General features: G+C 51.4%; 1 protein-coding gene across 1 annotated transcript; it reads left to right on the top strand.

Moving 5' to 3' along the window:
- The first annotated feature begins 1,396 nt into the window (after positions 1-1,396).
- TMEM183A (transmembrane protein 183A) lies at positions 1,397-12,671 on the top strand. The gene is made up of 8 exons (XM_081114419.1): positions 1,397-1,598; positions 1,713-1,802; positions 3,073-3,240; positions 4,684-4,843; positions 5,672-5,852; positions 7,975-8,055; positions 8,643-8,798; positions 10,018-12,671. Exons 1-8 carry the CDS (start codon positions 1,490-1,492, stop codon positions 10,201-10,203), a joined length of 1,131 nt encoding a protein of 376 aa, XP_080970545.1. The 5' UTR covers positions 1,397-1,489; the 3' UTR covers positions 10,204-12,671.
- Positions 12,672-18,733: the final 6,062 nt, after the last annotated feature.

Raw genomic sequence — 18,733 nt, 5'->3', positions numbered from 1 at the left:
AGATAAAAACATTGATTTGTTCCACTTATTTATGCATTCCTTGGTTGATTATGTGCCCAGATGGAGAGGGAGAAATCGAGCCACAACCTTGGCGTATCGGGAGGACACTAACCAACTGAGCTCCCCAGCCAGTTTTCAACTTCTTTTCTGTTGATGATTTTACTAAGGACCCTTGTATGTGATGATTCCTCTCTCACGGCTTTTTAGATGCTCTCTTTGTTTTGAAAGTTTGATTATGTGGCCTGGTGTGGGTCTTTTTAAGTTCATTTTACTTGGAGTTTGTTGAAGATCTTGGAAATTTACATTCGTCAAATTCAGGAAGATTTCAGCCATTATTTCTTCAAATGTTCTCTCTGCCCCTCTCTTTTCCTCTGGGATTCCCATGATGTATGTGCTGGTCTCTCTCTGCTTGAGTTGGGGCATCCATTTTCTTCTGCGCTCAGACATCGGATCCCCTGGTTCTCAGGCCTTCAGATTTGGACTGGAAACCACACCAGCAGCTTTCCTGGGCCTCCAACTGATAGACAGCAAACCATGGGACTGCAGACTTGGTTTGCTCATCCTCATAATAAATCTCTCTTGCCCATAGATCGTATTGGTTTCCTCTGGAGAACCTAAGAGGCACGTATTAAGGATCTATGATTGGGACCGAGTCAGAGATCCAGGAGACCATCTCCCTTTCTGAGGCACCTTCGTTCCCCAGGGGCTTGTGAAGAGGCATCAAAGAAATGGTATGTATCACCTCGACTGGAGCTGGCGTTCCATCTCAGATTTCCTTTCTGGTGCACAGGAACTCAACTCCACACTCCTGAGTGTTCAGGACTCCCCCAAAGTCCTGGAGAGGCAGGGATCGGGGCAGAATATGCATCCTCTGAGGCAAGACAAACTTGGTCACTGCTCTCCCATGACACCCTCCCTGACAACCATTGTGTCCCGCCCACCCACCTCACCCAGCACCGGTCCTCAGGAGGTGCCGGGAGGGGTGAGGACGTCCGTGTCAGCTCCCTGCTCCCCGGGTTCTGACCGAGATCCAAGGCTCTGGGCTGGAACGGCGCCACATTTCTCTCCCAATAAAAGTAGTTGTACTGCTATTTCCCCAAGTATAAATACGACACATGTTCCATGTCAAACACCGAGTCAATTACAAAATGAAAAGGTAAAGACCCAGATCCCAACGGTCAGAAAGACTCTTTGGTTAACATCTGGAGAGGCCACAGGACTGACCGATGGCAGCAATCTCCCTGCAAAGGGTGCAAACCGCGGAAACCCGCTGAGCCCCGAGTCGCAGCCCCGGCGCAGGCCCAGCCCTCGGCGCTGGAGGATGACGTCACCACGACGGGCGCTGATTGGCGTCCAAGGAGGACGTATGCGCCGCTGCGACGCAGAGCCCGGACTGCGTCATCGCGAGAGCGGTCCTGCGGCGCGGGATGGCCACGGAGCCGGGCGGCGCTGTCCGGCGGCTCCCGGAGCCGGCTCTGGGGCCCAGGACATGGCCCGGGGTCCCGGCCCGCTAGGGCGGCCTCGCCCCGACCCGGCCGCCATGCCCAAGCGAGGGAAGCGACTCAAGTTCCGGGCCCACGACGCCTGCTCGGGTCGAGGTGAGCGAGGGGCCGGGCGGGGAAAGGCCGGGCTGGGGGCGGGGGAGGCGGCCGGGCCGGCGGGGGGACGCCGAGGGGAGCAGGCCGCCCCGCTGAGGGTCACGCTTGTTGCAGTGACCGTGGCGGATTATGCCAACTCGGACCCGGCCGTCGTGAGGTCCGGACGAGTCAAGAAAGCCGTGGCCAATGCTGTTCAGCAGGAAGGTAGGTGCCGCGGGCGCCCGTTCCTGGCGCTCCGTCCGTGTTTTCCTTGCAGCCCTCGGGCGTCTTCGTGCGCGGTGGGCTCCCCGCGGGGTGGCTCCTGGACTCCCGGGAGGGCGGTGGGCTCTCCGCGGGGTGGCTCCTGGACTCCCGGGAGGGCGCCGGGAGCCGTGCCTCCGCTGGCGGTTTCTGTACAGAAATGCCCGTGTCCGCCCGCATTACGGACGCCTCTGTGCGCCTCCGTAGCTCCCACTGCCACCTCCTTGCCCAGTCCTTGCCCTGCAGCTCCCCGGTGCCCACGTGCTCTGCAGGGGGCTTCTAGTGTAGGAACCTTGCAGTGTATTCGTTTCCTTCTCCCATGTTCCTCTTACTTTCAAGCTTTGTACCTACATATCCTTGAGACGTGTTTTTTTGTTTTTTTTTAAAAAATATATTTTATTGATTCTTTACAGAGAGGAAGGGAGAGAGATAGGGCGTCAGAAACATCGATGAGAGAGAAACATCGACCAACCGCCTCCTGCACATCCCCCACCGGGGATGTGCCCGCAACCCAGGTACATGCCCTTGACCGGAATCGAACCTGGGACCTTTCAGTCCGCAGGCCGACGCTCTATCCACTGAGCCAAACCGGTTTTGGCGAGACGTGTTTTTTTAAAATATATATTTTTATTGATTTCAGAGAGGAAAGGGAGAGGGAGGGAGGGAGAGGGAGAGAGAAACATCCAGGATGAGAGAGAATCATGGACCGGCTGCCTCCTGCACGCCCCCCAGTGGAGATGGAGCCCGCAACCCGGGCGTGTGCCCTGAGCGGGAACCATGACCTCCTGGCTCATAGTCCAAGCTCCACCACTGAGCCACGTGGGCCTGGTGAGACGTGTGTTTTTCTGACACCTACAGCCTCCAACCCAAGAACATGATTAAACTGGACGTAGTGCCGCTCAAAACGCTGGTCTCAGAATGTATGCAAACGAGAACAGCATTCGCCTGTAGTTTTAGCCGCTGCAGTTTATAGCGGGAGAATAATGTGCTCCCTTGGTCTTCCCCTCTGAGGTTGGCACTCTTCAGGAGTCAGTTTGCCCATTGCTTTCCCGTTTTCTAAAACATGTAAAATGCTTACTTTTCTTTCTTGTTAGAGTCTCAGCTTTTTCAGCAGACTCTCATGCTGGTTTTTCCTTTTGTTTCCCCCCCCCTCGTGAATGCCGATATCCTTCCTCAGCCGCCTGTATTTCTGGATGGGACTCTGCCTTCTCACTCTTTCCTTCTTTCCTTCTAGTAAAATCTCTCTGCGGCTTGGAAGCCTCTCAGGTTCCCGCGGTGGAAGCTCTCTCTGGGGCTGGGGAGCCCTGCGATGTCACTGACAGCAGTGACGAGATGGATGCGCAGGAGGAGAGCATCCATGAAAGACCCGTCTCCAGAAAAAAGAAAAGCAAGAGGCACAGAGGTACAGGGCTTGCTCTCCTTTGGTTCACTCGTCCTGTGTGTGGTGACAGCAAGTAGAGAATCCGAGTGTGGATCGCAGGAGTGGGACAGGGTTTAACATGCCATGAAGCTTTTCTTTACTGATTCCATTTTGACATTTTGAAATTTCTTAATAATTATGTTTAAAATACAGTTCTTTAATCATTATTGAATTTTGACCCTAAATACAAATTTTTAATAGCACTCTGCTTCATAAAAGTTCTGATGGGTCTCAGTGGGGGAAATGTTTGTGCCCTCTCTTTCAGAGGGCCATGTAAGGTGGGGCCCCAACATGGTAGACCAAGCTTTAAGTGATTTCAAGAAAGGATAGGAGCCAAAAAAGAGGATGTTGCTTTAGAGGCCTTGGTCTCTGATATGAGGAACTCAGGGCAAGAACCTGATTGAGTCAACGAACTGCTGGGAGCAATTACCTAGAAAAGCAGAGGCAGCAGTGGGGGTGGTGTAGGGGCCTTTTGCCCCGGAAAGAGGAGGAAGAAATCTGGTTTTTGGATAGTTCTATGATAGGTCTGAGCTAAAGGTTAAAGGTTAGCTTTAGGATTAGACCAGAATTGAATGATTTAATATATGCAACATTACTTTGAAAACTTCAAAATAGCATATAAATAATTATTAAATAAAAGCCTTAAAAACAAGACCTAATTACTGGGGCAACAGGAAGCAAAAGTTTCCAGCAGCTGGAATAAGCAGGAAATGATGAGTTTGAGAGGCTTCTTGGACCTTTTAAACCTTTTTCTTAGCTGTGCAAGACCTGGGAGAATCTAAGTGGGGATTTTTTAAAAAAATATATTTTATTGATTTTTTACAGAGAGGAAGGGAGAGAGATAGAGAGTCAGAAACATTGATGAGAGAGAAACATCGATCAGCTACCTCCTGCACACCTCCCACTGGGTATGTGCCCGCAACCAAGATACATGCCCTTGACCGGAATCGAACCTGGGACCCTTGAGTCTGCAGGCCGATGCTCTATCCCAGCCGTGGGCAAACTACGGCCCACGGGCCAGATACGGCCCGTTTGAAATGAATAAAACTATTGAAAAAAAAGACCGTACCCTTTTATGTAATGATGTTTGCTTTGAATTTATATTAGTTCACACAAACACTCCATCCATGCTTTTGTTCCGGCCCTCCGGTCCAGTTTAAGAATCCATTGTGGCCCTCGAGTCAAAAAGTTTGCCCACCCCTGCTCTATCCACTGAGCCAAACTGGTCACGGCTGATTGGGGATTTTTAGATATGTGTGTAATGGAAGTTCAGAGTTTACGGAAGATGATTTAACTATGGGTGGTGGGCACACAGTGCAATATACACGTCATGTATCCTAGAAATGTACCCTTAAAACCTAGAAGACCCTATGTTTCTTGTAAAAAGGAAAGGTCAGAGGTGATAGTTCTTTTCTTCTGTTTCAGAAACCCTGGATGGGGCTGGAGGTGAAGAGTACCCCATGGATATTTGGCTGTTGCTGGCCTCCTACATACGTCCTGAGGACATTGTGAATTTTTCCCTGATTTGTAAGAACGCCTGGACTGTCACTTGCACTGCCGCCTTTTGGACCAGGTTGTACCGAAGGTGCGGTCACAGGGAGCTCACTGTTGTCTGTGTAGCTGATTCCATGCTGTTTGTGATGTGAAACTGCTCCTGGGATGGTGACCTTTGCACTTTCTCTACTCCAGGCCTGGTGTGAGCCTGGCTTTGGGTTCCTTGAGACCCTCATTTAAAATTTATATGATTAATTCATCAAGGCAACTGTCTTCCCTGTGGTTGTCCCCTCCCCGGATCCCATGTCCGTTTGCAGCAAAAGTGTTGCTTCACGTTTCAGAAGAATTGTCTTTGATTTTTCCTCAGGGGGTTGTCTTAGCTGGAATTTTCAAAAGCTTCAGATGCCCACCTGTTTGTCTTTCTAACTAGATTAGTTTCTTATATTTGTTATTCGCCTTGAAGTACCATATAGTTTTGTTCTTATGCTGCCCTACATACATTTGTAGGGGTGAGGAGAGGGTGAACAGTGTGGCTAGTAAAAGGGTAGTTCTTGATACTGGGTGCAGAAGTGTAGTGAGGTTAGGAACTGTCAGTGAGAATGTGGTGGGAAGTAGAGAACTTGGTGTCCCTTCTGGACAGGGTCTGAAGTACCTGGTACTCCTAGCAAAGGTAAGACTTTCCCTTTCTTAGGGTGAAATACGGATAATTAGAAATTTTAAAAAGGTTGGAGAAGTATATGATTATAAGGTATGTGTGAATTGAGTCTCACATAGCAAAGAAGCAAAAGCAGCTGAGAAGTGATAGATGTGATGTGTGTGTATGAGAGCGAAGTCAGACTGAGACCAGGAGTCACAGGAGACTGACCTGGAGCAGGAGAGACAGGCCACACGTTGGTAGGAGTCATGTGTCGTGTTTCAGGCACTACACGCTGGATGCCTCTCTGCCTTTGCGCCTGCGCCCAGAGTCCATGGAGAAGCTGCGCTGCCTCCGGGCATGTGTGATCCGATCTCTGTACCATATGTATGAGCCCTTCGCTGCTCGAATCTCCAAAAATCCAGCCATTCCAGAAAGCACGCCCAGCACATTAAAGAATTCCAAAGTAAGTGAGAATCAGCGGGGTTCTCGTGTGGTAGGCCTGTTGCCTGGCTTGTCCCCAGCTTCCTGGTGGGGAGGCTAGGCCTCCGGGCCCCAGGCTGCTAGGGGACGAACGTAAACTTCCAGGGCTCAGGGTTTTCACATCTCCAGGACGTCCCTGCTTGCCGGCCTGGCTTCCTGGGCTTTTATCACACTTGCTATTCTCTATCCTATTTTCATGCATTATTTTCATGTTAGATGGCGTTGATGGTTTGGGTTAGGAAGAACACAGCTCACTGGTAGGTCTCAGCTGTAATTCTTAAGTGTTTTAGATCACGATGCAGAGGTGGAACACGAACAGCTTACTAGTTTTCTCTTTCTGTTGGGACAGTGACATCTGGATTTCCCTTCTTGTAGACCTCCGTTAGGGTCCTGGTGTAGGCCTGGCTCCCTTAGCGTCTGCTGGCATTCTGATTTGTACGTCGGTGTGTGAGCCTTGGTCCGTTCTCTTCCTCCTTTTCTCCTTCATAATGAAATACCTAGTGAACACGCCTTTGTCCGGCAGAGCTTGTATGGCAGATATTATTATTCATGCCAGTTGATGGTCCCCCCCCCCCCCCCCAAACTAATATTGTCTAAATTTTGTATCTTTTGATCCTGTAGGTAATTTTTATTCTCAGCCTACACAAAATCTGGTGTTCTATAGCACTTCCTACTCTTTTGTATCTTGTTTTTATGCTTTGGATGGTACAATGATTCTTCTCCTCTAGTGTAGCCCAAGTGTGATCATATTCTACCTTATACGTATTGATTAAAAGGTGCTGCTGATTTCAAGGTTATTTATCAAGGTTCCTTCCAGGGTTGCAGATGGAGGTGGTCAGGGCCATGAGCTGAGCTCAGTTTAATATCACGCCAGCTGATGGATACAGGGCTGGGGTAGAATTTCACCCAGCAGCTGTTTCTGCTTGTAATGTGAGTGGACAGTGTATTGTGTCACGTTTACAGTCCCCCACACCCTTCCGAATAGTGATTGTGTCAGACTAACTATGATGAGGAGGGCATTGCCCCAGAGCTGACCAGGCAGGTGTAGGTCGGTTGCCTGGAAGCAGAGCAGTGTCGGGCAAACTCGTGCTGACACATCGTAGCGGCTCCAGTGCCCAGTCCTAAAGGACCTGTGTCTTCACACTCTTGTCACCACATAGTAACTCTTAAAAGGCCAAGTGGAATGATAGCTAATGTTTCATCCAGATAATAAGCCCAGGCTACCTGGCTGCTGTTTCTGTGCCTTGTTAGAGATCTGAAGAGGACGTGGACCTGCAGTGGCAGCTGTCCCATGCATGGTCTTGCCACTTGTACAGCCACGGTCGCATGGCATTCAGGGAGTTGCCAGCACGCCTGAAGGAGCGGTCCCATGTTCCCGGACTCCAGCTTTTCGTATTTGATTCTCCCTCTCTCTCTTTTCAGTAGCATAGCTTGTGTGGGACACTGGAGCCGTTGTGATGGCAGCAGAAGTGTTTGCCCCTTAAAGCCAAGCCCATTATTTTTGATGGAACATCAGGACGTACAGGGCATGTCTGAAGGGCAGGACAGCTGGCACGGCGGACGACCCACCCCTTGTCCCCTGGGAGGTACTTGACTTCTTGTGCTTAAACTTAGCTGTAGCCTGCCTTCACCGAGGGGCGTACTGAATTCAGCCCAGTTCTGTAGTGTCCACCCTGGCTGTCGGCTCCCAAAGGGTCCTGAGTGGCTTGCTCCTGTTGATTACAGGGCTGGCCTTCTCTGCCTGCCTTTGATACCATCTTGCCTGGTGGCTGCCTATGTTTTAATATAGTGGAGTGGCCTGCTGAATCAGAGTGACCCAGTCCCTGGAGACCATGTTTCTGTCCTTAGAGATGAGGGTTGACCTCTCAGCCTCTGAGGCTGACTGACATGGGTCTCTCTTCTCTGTGCTGAGTAGCCTGGGACGGTCTCTGCACGTTGCACAGTGTCAGATTGGGGGGCGGGCCTCTATCTGTGCCAAAGTGAAACCACAACATTTAGAGCTGGCAGACAGAAAGGTTTCTGCTGATTATTTTTTTGTTGCCTTATTTTTATTTTTTTTCTTTTCTGTCTTTTATTTATTTTTGGTTTATTTCATTTTCTTATAGTGCTTACTTTTCTGGTACCGAAAGATTGTTGGGAACAGACAGGAACCAATGTGGGAATTCAACTTCAAGTTTAAAAAACAGGTATGTAATTTTATCTCCTTTTTGTTTTTCAGATATCTTATTCTAGTAAATTTAGCTAGGCATTAAGTTGACTTATTAAAATAAAATACACATCAAAACCTGTAATAATGCCATGAAGAGAAAATGAAGAGGGAACTCCTATGTGAAAGACACACAGGGTGTAACAGCTTAATGCAGAGAGTGGGTCCTGGGCCCGGGAACACAGCATGCAGGATGCCTGGGAGTGGGGGCCAGTGTCCCCCTTTGTGCAGCATATGTTGTCTGCAGTTGACAGGTCACAGGGAATCTGCGGTCTTCCAGACATTGGAGGGCTTCTGACAGCTGTCCGTTTCCATTTCTTGCCGAGTGGCAGGAAATACCATCTAAATGCAGCATTGCACCCACTCCACATTGCCCATCCAAAGGCGCGCCCCTTTCAAACGGCAGGTTTTCTTGATCTTTATGGAAGCCAATATGTACATAAAAAAAAGAGGAGAAACAGAAACATACGTCTCATAGCATCAGTTGAGCCATAAAATTGTCATTGGTGGAGTCTTGTCCATAAACATGTCGTCTCAGCCATGAGATTAATTTTCCGTTCTCCTCAGTCCCCCAGATTAAAGAGCAAGTGCGTGGGAGGGTTGCAGCCTCCTGTTCAGTACCAGGATGTTCACACCAACCCTGACCATGACTGCTGCCTCCTGCAGGTCACCACCCTCAATTTCATCTTTATTCCAATTGTTATGGGGATGATATTCACCCTGGTAAGTGGAGACAGGATGTCGCCTCCGCTCTTTCACAGACTCTGACTACCTAGGTTTTAAAATAAATTTGTAAATTTAACCATTGAAGAAGAAATCTTTAATGAAGATTTAAAAGAGTCTGAAAGCAGAGTTGTATATTAGGAACAAATTTGTGTAGCAGTTATGCATGTTTGAGAGTATTTTATCTCTTCTCTGAAGTAAAGGGAATGTTTCTGCATCTCCTTTGTAGTGATCATTAATGTGAGAAACATATCCTATTAGGGCAGTGGTTCTCAACCTTCCTAATGCCGCGGCCCTTTAATATAGTTCCTCATGTTGTGGTGACCCCCAATTTACAAATTGAACATAATAAAAGCATAGTGATTAATCACAAAAACAATATGTAATTATATATGTGTTTTCCGATGGTCTTAGGCGACCCCTGTGAAAGGGTCGTTCGACCCCCAAAGGGGTCGCGACCCACAGATTGAGAACCGCTGTACTAGGGACAAGGATGAGGCTGTACGTGAGCCCTAGATAGCTTTTTTTTTTTTAAAATGGTAAAATAAATAATTTAAAGAATTTAAATAATGCATATATACATTGATGGACTTCTGATAACCTACAACTGCAATTTACCTTTTAGGGATTGTTCTTTAATGTGTCTGTCAGTATGTGCATGGATACCCGGCCCCTCTTACATAATTTTGTGTAATGTCATACAAGCTGCTCTTATTGTAGGCACCTCTCTCCTTCCTCTAGGTGAGGCCATGCTAATGACCTCGCTGGGTATCACTCATACGTTAGGTACTTGATACCCATATTGTTCTATGTGGACCTACACATGCATAAACATATTTAGAGATTTTGTGGTGTATTTTACCAAGAAAACAAAAAACGGGATCTGGGTGTGTTTTATGAATCTTAATTCACTTGCTCAACAATATCTGTTCAAAATTCCTTCAAGTCATCCAGCTCTAACCCAATATTTAAAAGTTGGCTTTGGTGGTAGTCTTTGTGCATATATCCTGATTTATTCAGCCATTTCTTAGTCTACTTTAAATATATCAAGCTAAGAAGAACTTATAAAATCACTCTTAATTTTTTTATATCTTTGCAGAGATTATCTTGTGGCCTTGCCAATGTAAATTTTGTCTAGACTCATTTCAGAGGGGCTGTAGGAGAACAAGGCTGTTCAATTTGGGTATGGGATGTAATGTCATTTGCTTTCCCCTCCCAGTTTACGATCAATGTGAGCACGGACATGCGGCATCATCGAGTGAGACTGGTGTTCCAAGATACTCCTGTGCACGGTGGTCGGAAACTGCGCAGTGAGCAGGGTGTGCAAGTCATCCTGGACCCAGTGCACAGCGTTCGCCTCTTTGACTGGTGGCACCCCCAGTACCCGTTCTCTCTGAGAGCGTAGTCCCTGTGTCCTGTCCCGTGGAGGGGTGGCTGGATTGTTTCTCTGGTTAGTGAGGCACATGCTCTTCAGGCTCCTGGGGCTCCTGCTGGGGGAGGGAGAAGGGTTGAATCAAGAGGAAAAACAACCACGACTTCTAAACATATTTTAATGTAAGAGTTTCATCTGAAAGGAGAAACTGGGCCCTATTTTCTGTGTTAAACCTCACTTGGTGCTATTGAGTTTGTTCCTTATTCTTTTATCCCAATGAAAATGGATGATCTTGCTCTAGGAAAAAATTAGACTCTTGAATCAAACAAGGAAGTTTAAGCCTTCCCTATGGATCAGAGGAACCTTAGAGGCATAGAATTGCTGCTACTGTTGCTTCCAATTTAGCTGCCCCTCAAATTCAAGTGACTATTCTCCCTTTACCCTTCTCCAGAAATAAACCAGGTGACAGGGTTTTCAGAATCTTATAAGATTGGCTTGTGTATCTTTCTTTAAAAATAATTTTTGGATATTTACCACATAAATATTCTTTTGCCACTTTGGGATTTTAGGTATTTTTTTTTTGCATGAGGCTGAGAATAGTAATAGTAACGACTGTGTCCCTAGGTCCTGTACTAGGAACTTTATATAATATCTCTAATTTCCACAGTCCTGCAAGGTAGGTACTGCCCTCATCCTGTGGTTGAGGAAACGGAATCAGTGACATAGGCAGGACTCCCAGCCCTCCCACAGTTAGAAGGTTATTCTTGGTTTTCTTGTGGTAGATGGTGGCAGAGGGAAGTAGGCAGAGTGCACATAGAAAAAGTCAAAGGTGAGTAAAAATTGGTAGTGTGCCTTATCCCTAATCAACCTGAAGGTGTATAAAATTGATGAAAGAATCTGTTAAATATGTGTTTCTAAGTAAAATGTAAAACAAACCAGGAAACTTATTATAGGAAAGATGGTGGTATTTTCATTGAATTGTTAGGCATTTATTATACTGAAGGTCATTAAAAATACATCCCCTGTCGAAACTGGGGTCCTGAATTACAAGCACTGTGACTCTCCTGCTCTGCCCTGGGCGGCCTGGCATCCTGTGTCGTTCTTGCAGAAGCACAGTTGCCAGAGGCTGTGCTGTAGCTGGTGTGCTCTGAGAAGGGCATCCTGGCTGGGATGTTTTTGTTTTGTTTTTGCTAACAAGATAATCTTGCTGCTTTCTGCCGCCTGATCCCCCGCCACATGAGCTGGAGATTGCCATGAGGTGGGTGTTAAGATGATACTCTTTAGGCAGGAAAATGTTGTCACCATTCTGCTAAATTAGTGTGTTGTTTTTTCCTTCCCATCCTCCCTGCCCCTTGCTATTTAAGGAGCATCGGCTGACAGCTAACCTTAGCCCACACCGAGGGTGGAATTAAAGCTGTGCATACAAAAAGTGAGCTAGGGTCCACGAAACACAGAATTGGGGCATTTAAGTGATAAAAACAAACAAAACCCAAGGACAGTAAGCACCTTGCCCATCTCTACAGTCAAACATTGCCCCAGAGGCAGGAGAAGAGAAGTACAGATCCCTAGTCCCAGAGCTAAACATTCTGTGGAGCACAAGGGGGCTCTCCTGGTGGATTTCTGTCCCGCATTTAGGAGTTCCCTTTAAAAAGGGAAGGGAAATGCATTTAGCTGGCTGACCTGACAGCTTCTGAGGTTTTGTATCAAACTGTGGTATGATGATTGACAAAGTAGATGTTGCTTCAGCATAGCATTGACAGACACTTGGTTAACATGGCTTTAGCCTTCCCTTTTCACTGGCTGAGTTGCCTTTTCTAGGAGATTTGTGTTTATTAGTGAAAGGATGTGAAGTGTCTCAGGGATTGCCCTTTGATGAGACCCCCTAAACCACCTGGAGAAGGTTTGGGACTTTTTGGACTACTTGTGTAAAACCTGTTTTGTAATTTTCACTTCCTTAAATATCTACCTTGATTTTGCTCTGACGGTCAGACAAACTACATTTAGCTTCATTTCTCACCCCCCAAATACATCACAATTATTCAGATTTTCCTACATTCTACAAAAGATACTTGGAAACTAAGCCAAATGGTGAATTTATTGGAGGAAAGAAAACAAAGGTTATATATGCAACTGACCTCAACTACAGCTGTGTTTTATTGAACATGTGCACATCTGTAAATATGTACACAGTGCAAGCACATAAAAATTGTTCACTCTTCTGCAGTGCACATGGCCTTGTGCAGGACTGAGCAGGCTCAGGGATAAACATGACAAACCAGATTGGAATGATGCATCGATAGCCACACGGGATGGGGGAAGGAGCAGTTCAGGAAAGTGGAGCGAATACTATCATTTGTCAATCAGGAATTTTGGCGTTGAGACTGTCTTCATGTTAACAATCACCAAGTGCCTGAATTGGTAAAAGTGACACAATTCTCTTGACTGCACACTGCGGAAATGTATCTGGACTTCAAGTTTCTCCACTAAAAAGTGGGTGTGACCAAAGGAAAAATAAAGGCACGAGCGAGCGGGTGTGAAGGGTGACAGACCAGACAACAAGGCCAGGGCCGGGCCCAGCTGGGGAGCAGGGACGGGGGTTCAAAGGGAGGCGGCGATGATGTGCCGGATGATGCGCCGCCTGGTTTAGCTGAGACCCCGCAGCCTCCCGGCTGCTCTCAGGTCACGTGCTGGGGCGGGCTTGAGGGAGCCGCAGGCCCCGCCCCTAGGGTGGGGCTCCGCAGGGAGGCTGCAGTGGCCTCTGGTCACGTGGGGGGCGGGACGTGTCTGGGCGGGGGCGTGGTCTGGGCAGGGGCGGGGCTTGTGTCTGGGAGGCTGCAGCTGCTCCGACCAGCCAGGGGCCTCGCGATCCGGGGGCTCCTTGCCCAGCCGAGCTGCCCGGTCTTCGAGGACTGCAGGCAGGTGAGCGTCCAGAGCCCGGGTCGGGGGTAGATGTCTCCACCTTCAGCTTCCGCACAGTTTGGGGAGGGGTCTCCTGCGCCTTTAGCATCAGCCCGTTTTCAGGCGTCCCTCTGTCCCTCTGCCGCCACCCCTCACCGGCCTGTTCAGTGCTGTGCCCTTGGGGTGAGCATGGGGCGATGCCCAATTTGTCGGGTGGTGAAGTTCGTGCTCATCCATCGGCCTCGGAGGAGGGGCTAAGCTGGAAGGTCTGGAGAAAACGGGGGGCTACACCCCCATTCCTCCTCCCCTACCTCCACCCCAGGAGAGTCGGAGAAACGCCTCAACTCCTGGGCCAGCTCTGCTCCAAAGATACCAGGGGGCACCAGCGGCGCTGAGGACTTCGCGCTTTCCTGGGGCGGGGGTCCTCAACCTTCCTGGCCTCTCACAGCGCCCTTCTCAATGTCGCCAGCTCTTTACCCTCCAACTGTCAGGTGCAAACTGAGCCTGAGATGCCCGTCTGCGCAGTGCCAGCCGGAGTCCCACTGAGGTGGGGGCGAGGGTGGCGCCACTGGAGGAGAGGCGGGAATGGAGAACCTGAGCGGTCGGGTCAGGGTGCGGAGCTGACCACCACGCAGTCTGTTTTCCAGGGCCGATCCTGCAGCTTCTGGTGGTGGGAACAGCTGTCCAGTCCGGTTGAAGGGCTTGGAAACCCGTGTGGGTGCTTTGAGCAGGATGGGGGTGTAGGACAAGGTGCCACTAGGTGCTGATGTCACCTTTGAGGAGAGGCACCAGGCGGTGTCCATTAGGGGCAGGGGGTTGGGGTAGCTGCTCTGCTGCTTAGTGAGCAAGTGGTTACGGAGGAGACTCCCCGTGCGGCCCCTCCAATAGCCAGGCTTCTCCAGAGATGTTGGAACTGGCACTTAGTACTCTGTTCAGCAAACATTTATAGGACACCTACTGTATGCCAGATAGTGCTAGGGGCTAGGTCTTTTCAAGGCAATTTAGGGCCATGGGGCAGTTGAAAGGTACACACAGTTACCCTCTAGGCACTCGTAGCAGCCCCCTCCCCATTTCGTTATATGGCTATTGGGTTAGAAAAGGGCAGAGCCCACAGGGTGGAATTCCAGCCCATCCTCCCCCTACCATCAGCAGCTGGGCACTCCCAGGGAAGCTGCCTGGGCAGGAGGAGCTGTTTGAATGATTTCCCTTGGCTATTTTCTAGGACTGTCCTGAGGTCTGAGGAGGCTGCCTGGGGTGAATGGTATCTCAGAATAATGAGATGATGAACATCCCAGTGCTTATTGCTCCCCTCCCCCCAAGAGTGCTCTAGACACCTGGCCTAGCGGGGACTCCAGCTCTGGAAGACAGCGGAGTGTGGGGGCAGGGGGTGTGGAAGGGAAGCTCCTCCAGCCAGTGCTGTCTGGGCATGTGCTGCTGAGCGCGTCATGTTGTCAGACCCGGTGTGTGACCTGGCAACTGGGTGTTAAGGAGGCATTGGAGGGGCAGGTCAGGGAGCCAGGCTCCTGGGTCTCTCAATTGCTAAACTCTTAGGGTTGGAAAGAGTTGTCAGGGGTTTCTGTGGTCTGTTCAGAGCCTCTGAGGATCATGGTGAGAGTTGGGGAGAGGACGGGCTATGGTTGCAATGAGGCAGTGTGAAGGCTCAGCAGGGCCAGGGAGCTGGGGGCAAGAGGGCTTTAGGATGGGAGGGAGCTAGCTGTGGCCGCTCTATGCCAGGGACACTCTCCCCTGGGGCTTAGGCCCTTGGATGGGTTGCTGTGGGAACATGGGGTGGTATGGAGCTGTGTGGAGTGTGTGTGCCGGAGAGGAGGGTTGGTACGGAGTAGGGATGACTGAAGGATGGAAAGCTGCCCCAGTCCCAGGTAGAGAATTGGGAGAAATGGAGGGGAGGGAGTGGGCATTGCAGCCACAGGAAGTCACCATCTGTCCCCCCTTCGGCCTGCTGGCTCACTGACCTATAATTAGCTCTGGAAGGCGTACGGGACTGGCTCACAGGAGCAAACGTGGCCCTCTTGGGCCATCAGAGCAAAAAGTGCATGGCGGCCAGCTCTGTAGGGGCCGCTTCGAGGCCCTGTGAGGCACCGCGGGGTCTCGGAACTGCGAGTGCTGTGGGGGCAGGGCTGTGGGGCAGGAGCTCTGGGCTGGGGAGGGGTCGCTCCAAAGCCAGCAGAGCCTGAGGACTCGCCCAGCTCCTGGCTCGCCAGTGGCACAGTGGGCGCAGGCTGTAGGCTTGTGGGGAGGTGGGCATGCAGGACCTCAGAGAGCCTTTCCAAGCAGGAACCCGGAGTTCTAGGTAAGGGAGTTGGGGTGGGGTGAGTGCTGGAGGGTGGAGGCCCCAGCAACTACTACGGAGCAGGACTCTGCTTAAAGGAGAGATGCTGGGGTGGAGAGCCTTGCTGGTCCATGAGTAGTGAACATTTGGCGGGGCGGGGGGGGGGTGGGTTCATGGGGTGATCACCACCATTGCTAATGCATGTGGAGCCCTGGGCTTGGGGGACCCTGCAGTGAGGCTCTGATGGGTGCAGTAAGTAGAAGGGGGGCTGGGCCCAGTTACTAGACCTCAGCTCACACTAGGCCAGTCGTGGAACCAAAATATTTGGCCCTTGTTTGGGCCAGAATATGTGCAACAGATGGAATTTTCACTCCCTTATTCTCATCCACGTCCTAACCCCCTCCCTCTCATAGTCACACAAATTCAAGGACTGCACCTGGGAGCAGCTAGAGAGATGGGCTTCACAGATACAGGCCCAGTGGCCTCGTCAGTGACCAGGGTGGCTGCTGCTCAGAGACCTGCCCCCAGAGGGGAGAGGGAGCTGTCCCTAGGCTGCAGCACCCTGGCACCCTGGATGAGGGTCGGAAAGGCCTGAGAAAGGTCATGGGGTGAAGAAGTAAGGCCCCTCTATGGACTCAAACAGACTGGATTTGAACCTAGTTCTTCCTCTTACTCACTGTGGAAATATCGTTATGTGACTGTGAGTCCCGATTCCCATGTCTCTGAAATGGGAAGAAGAATTCTGTGTCCTTGAAATGAATTGTGAGGACTGGGATGAGTTAAGAGATGCCAGCCATCAGCACAGGCCTGGCACGTGGTAAAGGCTGAGTAAATCATAGTTGCTGTCACAATTGTTCTTTTCCTGTGTCGCACCTCCCTCCCCATTTCCTGCCCTCTAATTGGGAGGATGACCTTCCTCTTAGCTCTTTGCTCTGAGGCTTCCTCTTGGCCCAACTCATGGGCTTCGGGATTTGAGCACCAACTGGCAGCTTGGCCCTGGCCCTGTGGCTTCCGTGGGGCAGCAGCCTGGCCCTGGCCACGTTCTTACAGTGCTGGGCCTGCCGTCTGGTGAGGCAGCGGGGAGCCAGAGCATCGGACCCAAGTACCCATTCCTCCTGTTTGCTGGGAAAGGATGGGGGTAAGCTTTGGGAAGCCCAAGGGACCTCAGAGTTTTCGTGTCCCGTGTTTATGAGCCCTGACCCCGCCCTGCTCACACCCACCCAGTCCTGCTCACCTGGAGCCCTCTTCCACTGTTTTATAGCCTGCCCGCACCCCTCACTGGCAACCCCTCCGTCCCCCAAAAATGTTTGCTTCGGGCGGTAGCTTTTGCCTCTGAATCAGGGCCTGTGCGTGTTACTGGACGGCAGGAGCTAAGGCTTTGTTAGGCTGAGGTGATAACTGCGCTATTTAAAGGTGTCCCTATCCCAGGGCTCCCTTCGGCCAACCCCCTCAGCAGGGCATCTGGCTCTACCTGATGGCATTTTTGCCAGGGCAAATGGAGCTGCTACCTGGCACCTGGCTTGGAGGGAGGCTTGGGGAGGGCTGGTGGCAGCGAAGCTAGCTTCTCAGTTGCCAGAATGACCAGGAGGATTTGGGGGGAGGCCAAGTTGGACCAAATAGCCAGCATGTCACAGTGGGCAGCCTGAGAACCTCCCAGGCCTTCCCTTTGAGGACCTGTGAAACCCTCCCGCAGGCCACCTTTGCCAAGCACTGGTGCTTCATACTGGTCTGCATCATGGGTGTTGTCTGCTGTTCCCAGCTTTTATCCATGAGCTCATCCCTCTGAGGGAGCAAAGCAAACCTTGTGGGGTCCGTCTGACAGCAGAGGCCTCGGTAGGTGGTGAGAAGCCCAGGGCCACCCAGATGGTCTCCTTGGTGCCAGCTTCAGGTCACTTTACACTCCCTGCCGGCTGCCCTGGGTCAGTGTCCCTCCTCAGCATGCTTTCTACCGCAGCCTCCCTCCTGCTCTCTCTTCTTGGGGTGGGCGTCGGGGAGGGGAGGGATGAGGACCTGGCTGTGCTGAGCTTGGGGAGGTGGGGCATTGTGACCTTTCAGCCTCACAGGTGGAGCACCCAGGGTGCAGGGTCCTGGGCACTGGTGCTGGCAGCATCAGTGAGATGGCAGCAGGGCTCTTGTTCTGGGCGCAGGGATGCGGGGTGGGCAGGTGCAGCCAGGGCACTCCTCTTTTGCCTCCATGGTGGCTGTCAGCTTGGGGACAGGATTCCCCGGGTCAGAGTGTGTCTGGGAGCGTGTGCGTGGCCACGTGTGTGTATGTCCTGGGTCTCTGCTCTGTGTCTGCCTCTGTACTTGTGTGGGCAGTGCCCACACGCCTGCTTGAACCACTGGCCCTCCAGCTCTCACGCTGGCACTCTAACTTCCTCTGGTCCAGGCCCGCATCCTTCCCCGGCCTCCCTCAGCGCCCGTTTCTGCCCAGAGCATCGGCACTTTGGGGGAGGGCATGGCAGGGGGTTGGGGGACGAGGCTTGGCTCTTCCGTGGTTCTCCTGTGGATTCTGACCTCGCACTGGGGCCCCATGTGTCTTGTCCCCTCCCATCTGCCACCTGAGGGTGGACAAGAAGCTGTCCCTGTGTCTCCCACGTGGAGAGGGGAGGGAAGGAAGGAAAGACTGTTTGTGGAGCATTGCTCTGCCGGGCGCCTCACGTCTCTCATGGAGCAGGAGCTCTGCAAAGTGACTCAGGGGGTGGCCTTCAGCAGCAGCAGGGCGGTTGGAAGCTGGCTGCAGGCAGAGAAGTCCCCAGCTGCCTGCTGCCTCCTTTGCTCTGATCACTGGGCATCCATGTGCCAGGCTCAAGGCATTGCTGGAGCCAGGCTGTGCACATGTTAACACAGCACCAGCAATGGCAGTTATATGGAGAGAGAAGATTCCAAGCCTTGAGCAGGGCCCCCACATCTTAGCCCTGCCCCAGGAGAGTGACAGCCCCACCCCACATCCACCTGGGTTTCCTCGAATCGTCTGGCCCTGAAAGCAGAATGGACACCTGCTGCTGTGTGCCAGGTTTCAGGGGTGGGGTGATGAGCCAGAGCCTCCGCCCTGAATGCTGGGCCTCAGGGCCTCACCAAGGAGCCTCTCCAGGGAGCCCAGCTGCACTGCGATCAGGGCAGGACCACCCGGTGTCCTTTAACCCCTTCTTAGAGCCCTTTAACCCCTTCTTGCCTGCCTTGGCCAGAGTGTGGGGCCAGAGACCCTGGTCCCTCCCCTCGCTCTCCCCCACCCCAGGTCTCAGGAGGGCTCTGGGCAGCCTGCCGCTGACTGAATCCTTTCTATATTTGGCCAGGGAGCCACTTGGGTGGGAACCACTCCACTGCGGCTGCACTTCTGACAGCTGGGGTGGGAGTAAGCTGAGAAGGGGCGCG

This window comes from Myotis nattereri, assembly GCF_964212035.1.
Source record: "Myotis nattereri genome assembly, chromosome: 20".
Lineage (NCBI taxonomy): Eukaryota > Metazoa > Chordata > Mammalia > Chiroptera > Vespertilionidae > Myotis > Myotis nattereri.
This window is presented reverse-complemented; position numbering and strand designations above follow the sequence as displayed.

Coding starts and splice junctions, on each gene's coding strand:
- TMEM183A (XM_081114419.1), top strand. CDS start 1,490: ATGGCCCGGGGTCCCGGCCCGCTAGGGCGGCCTCGCCCCGACCCGGCC. Junction 3,241..4,683: donor GAAAAGCAAGAGGCACAGAG/GTACAGGGCTTG, acceptor CTTCTGTTTCAG/AAACCCTGGATGGGGCTGGA. Junction 4,844..5,671: donor TGGACCAGGTTGTACCGAAG/GTGCGGTCACAG, acceptor GTCGTGTTTCAG/GCACTACACGCTGGATGCCT.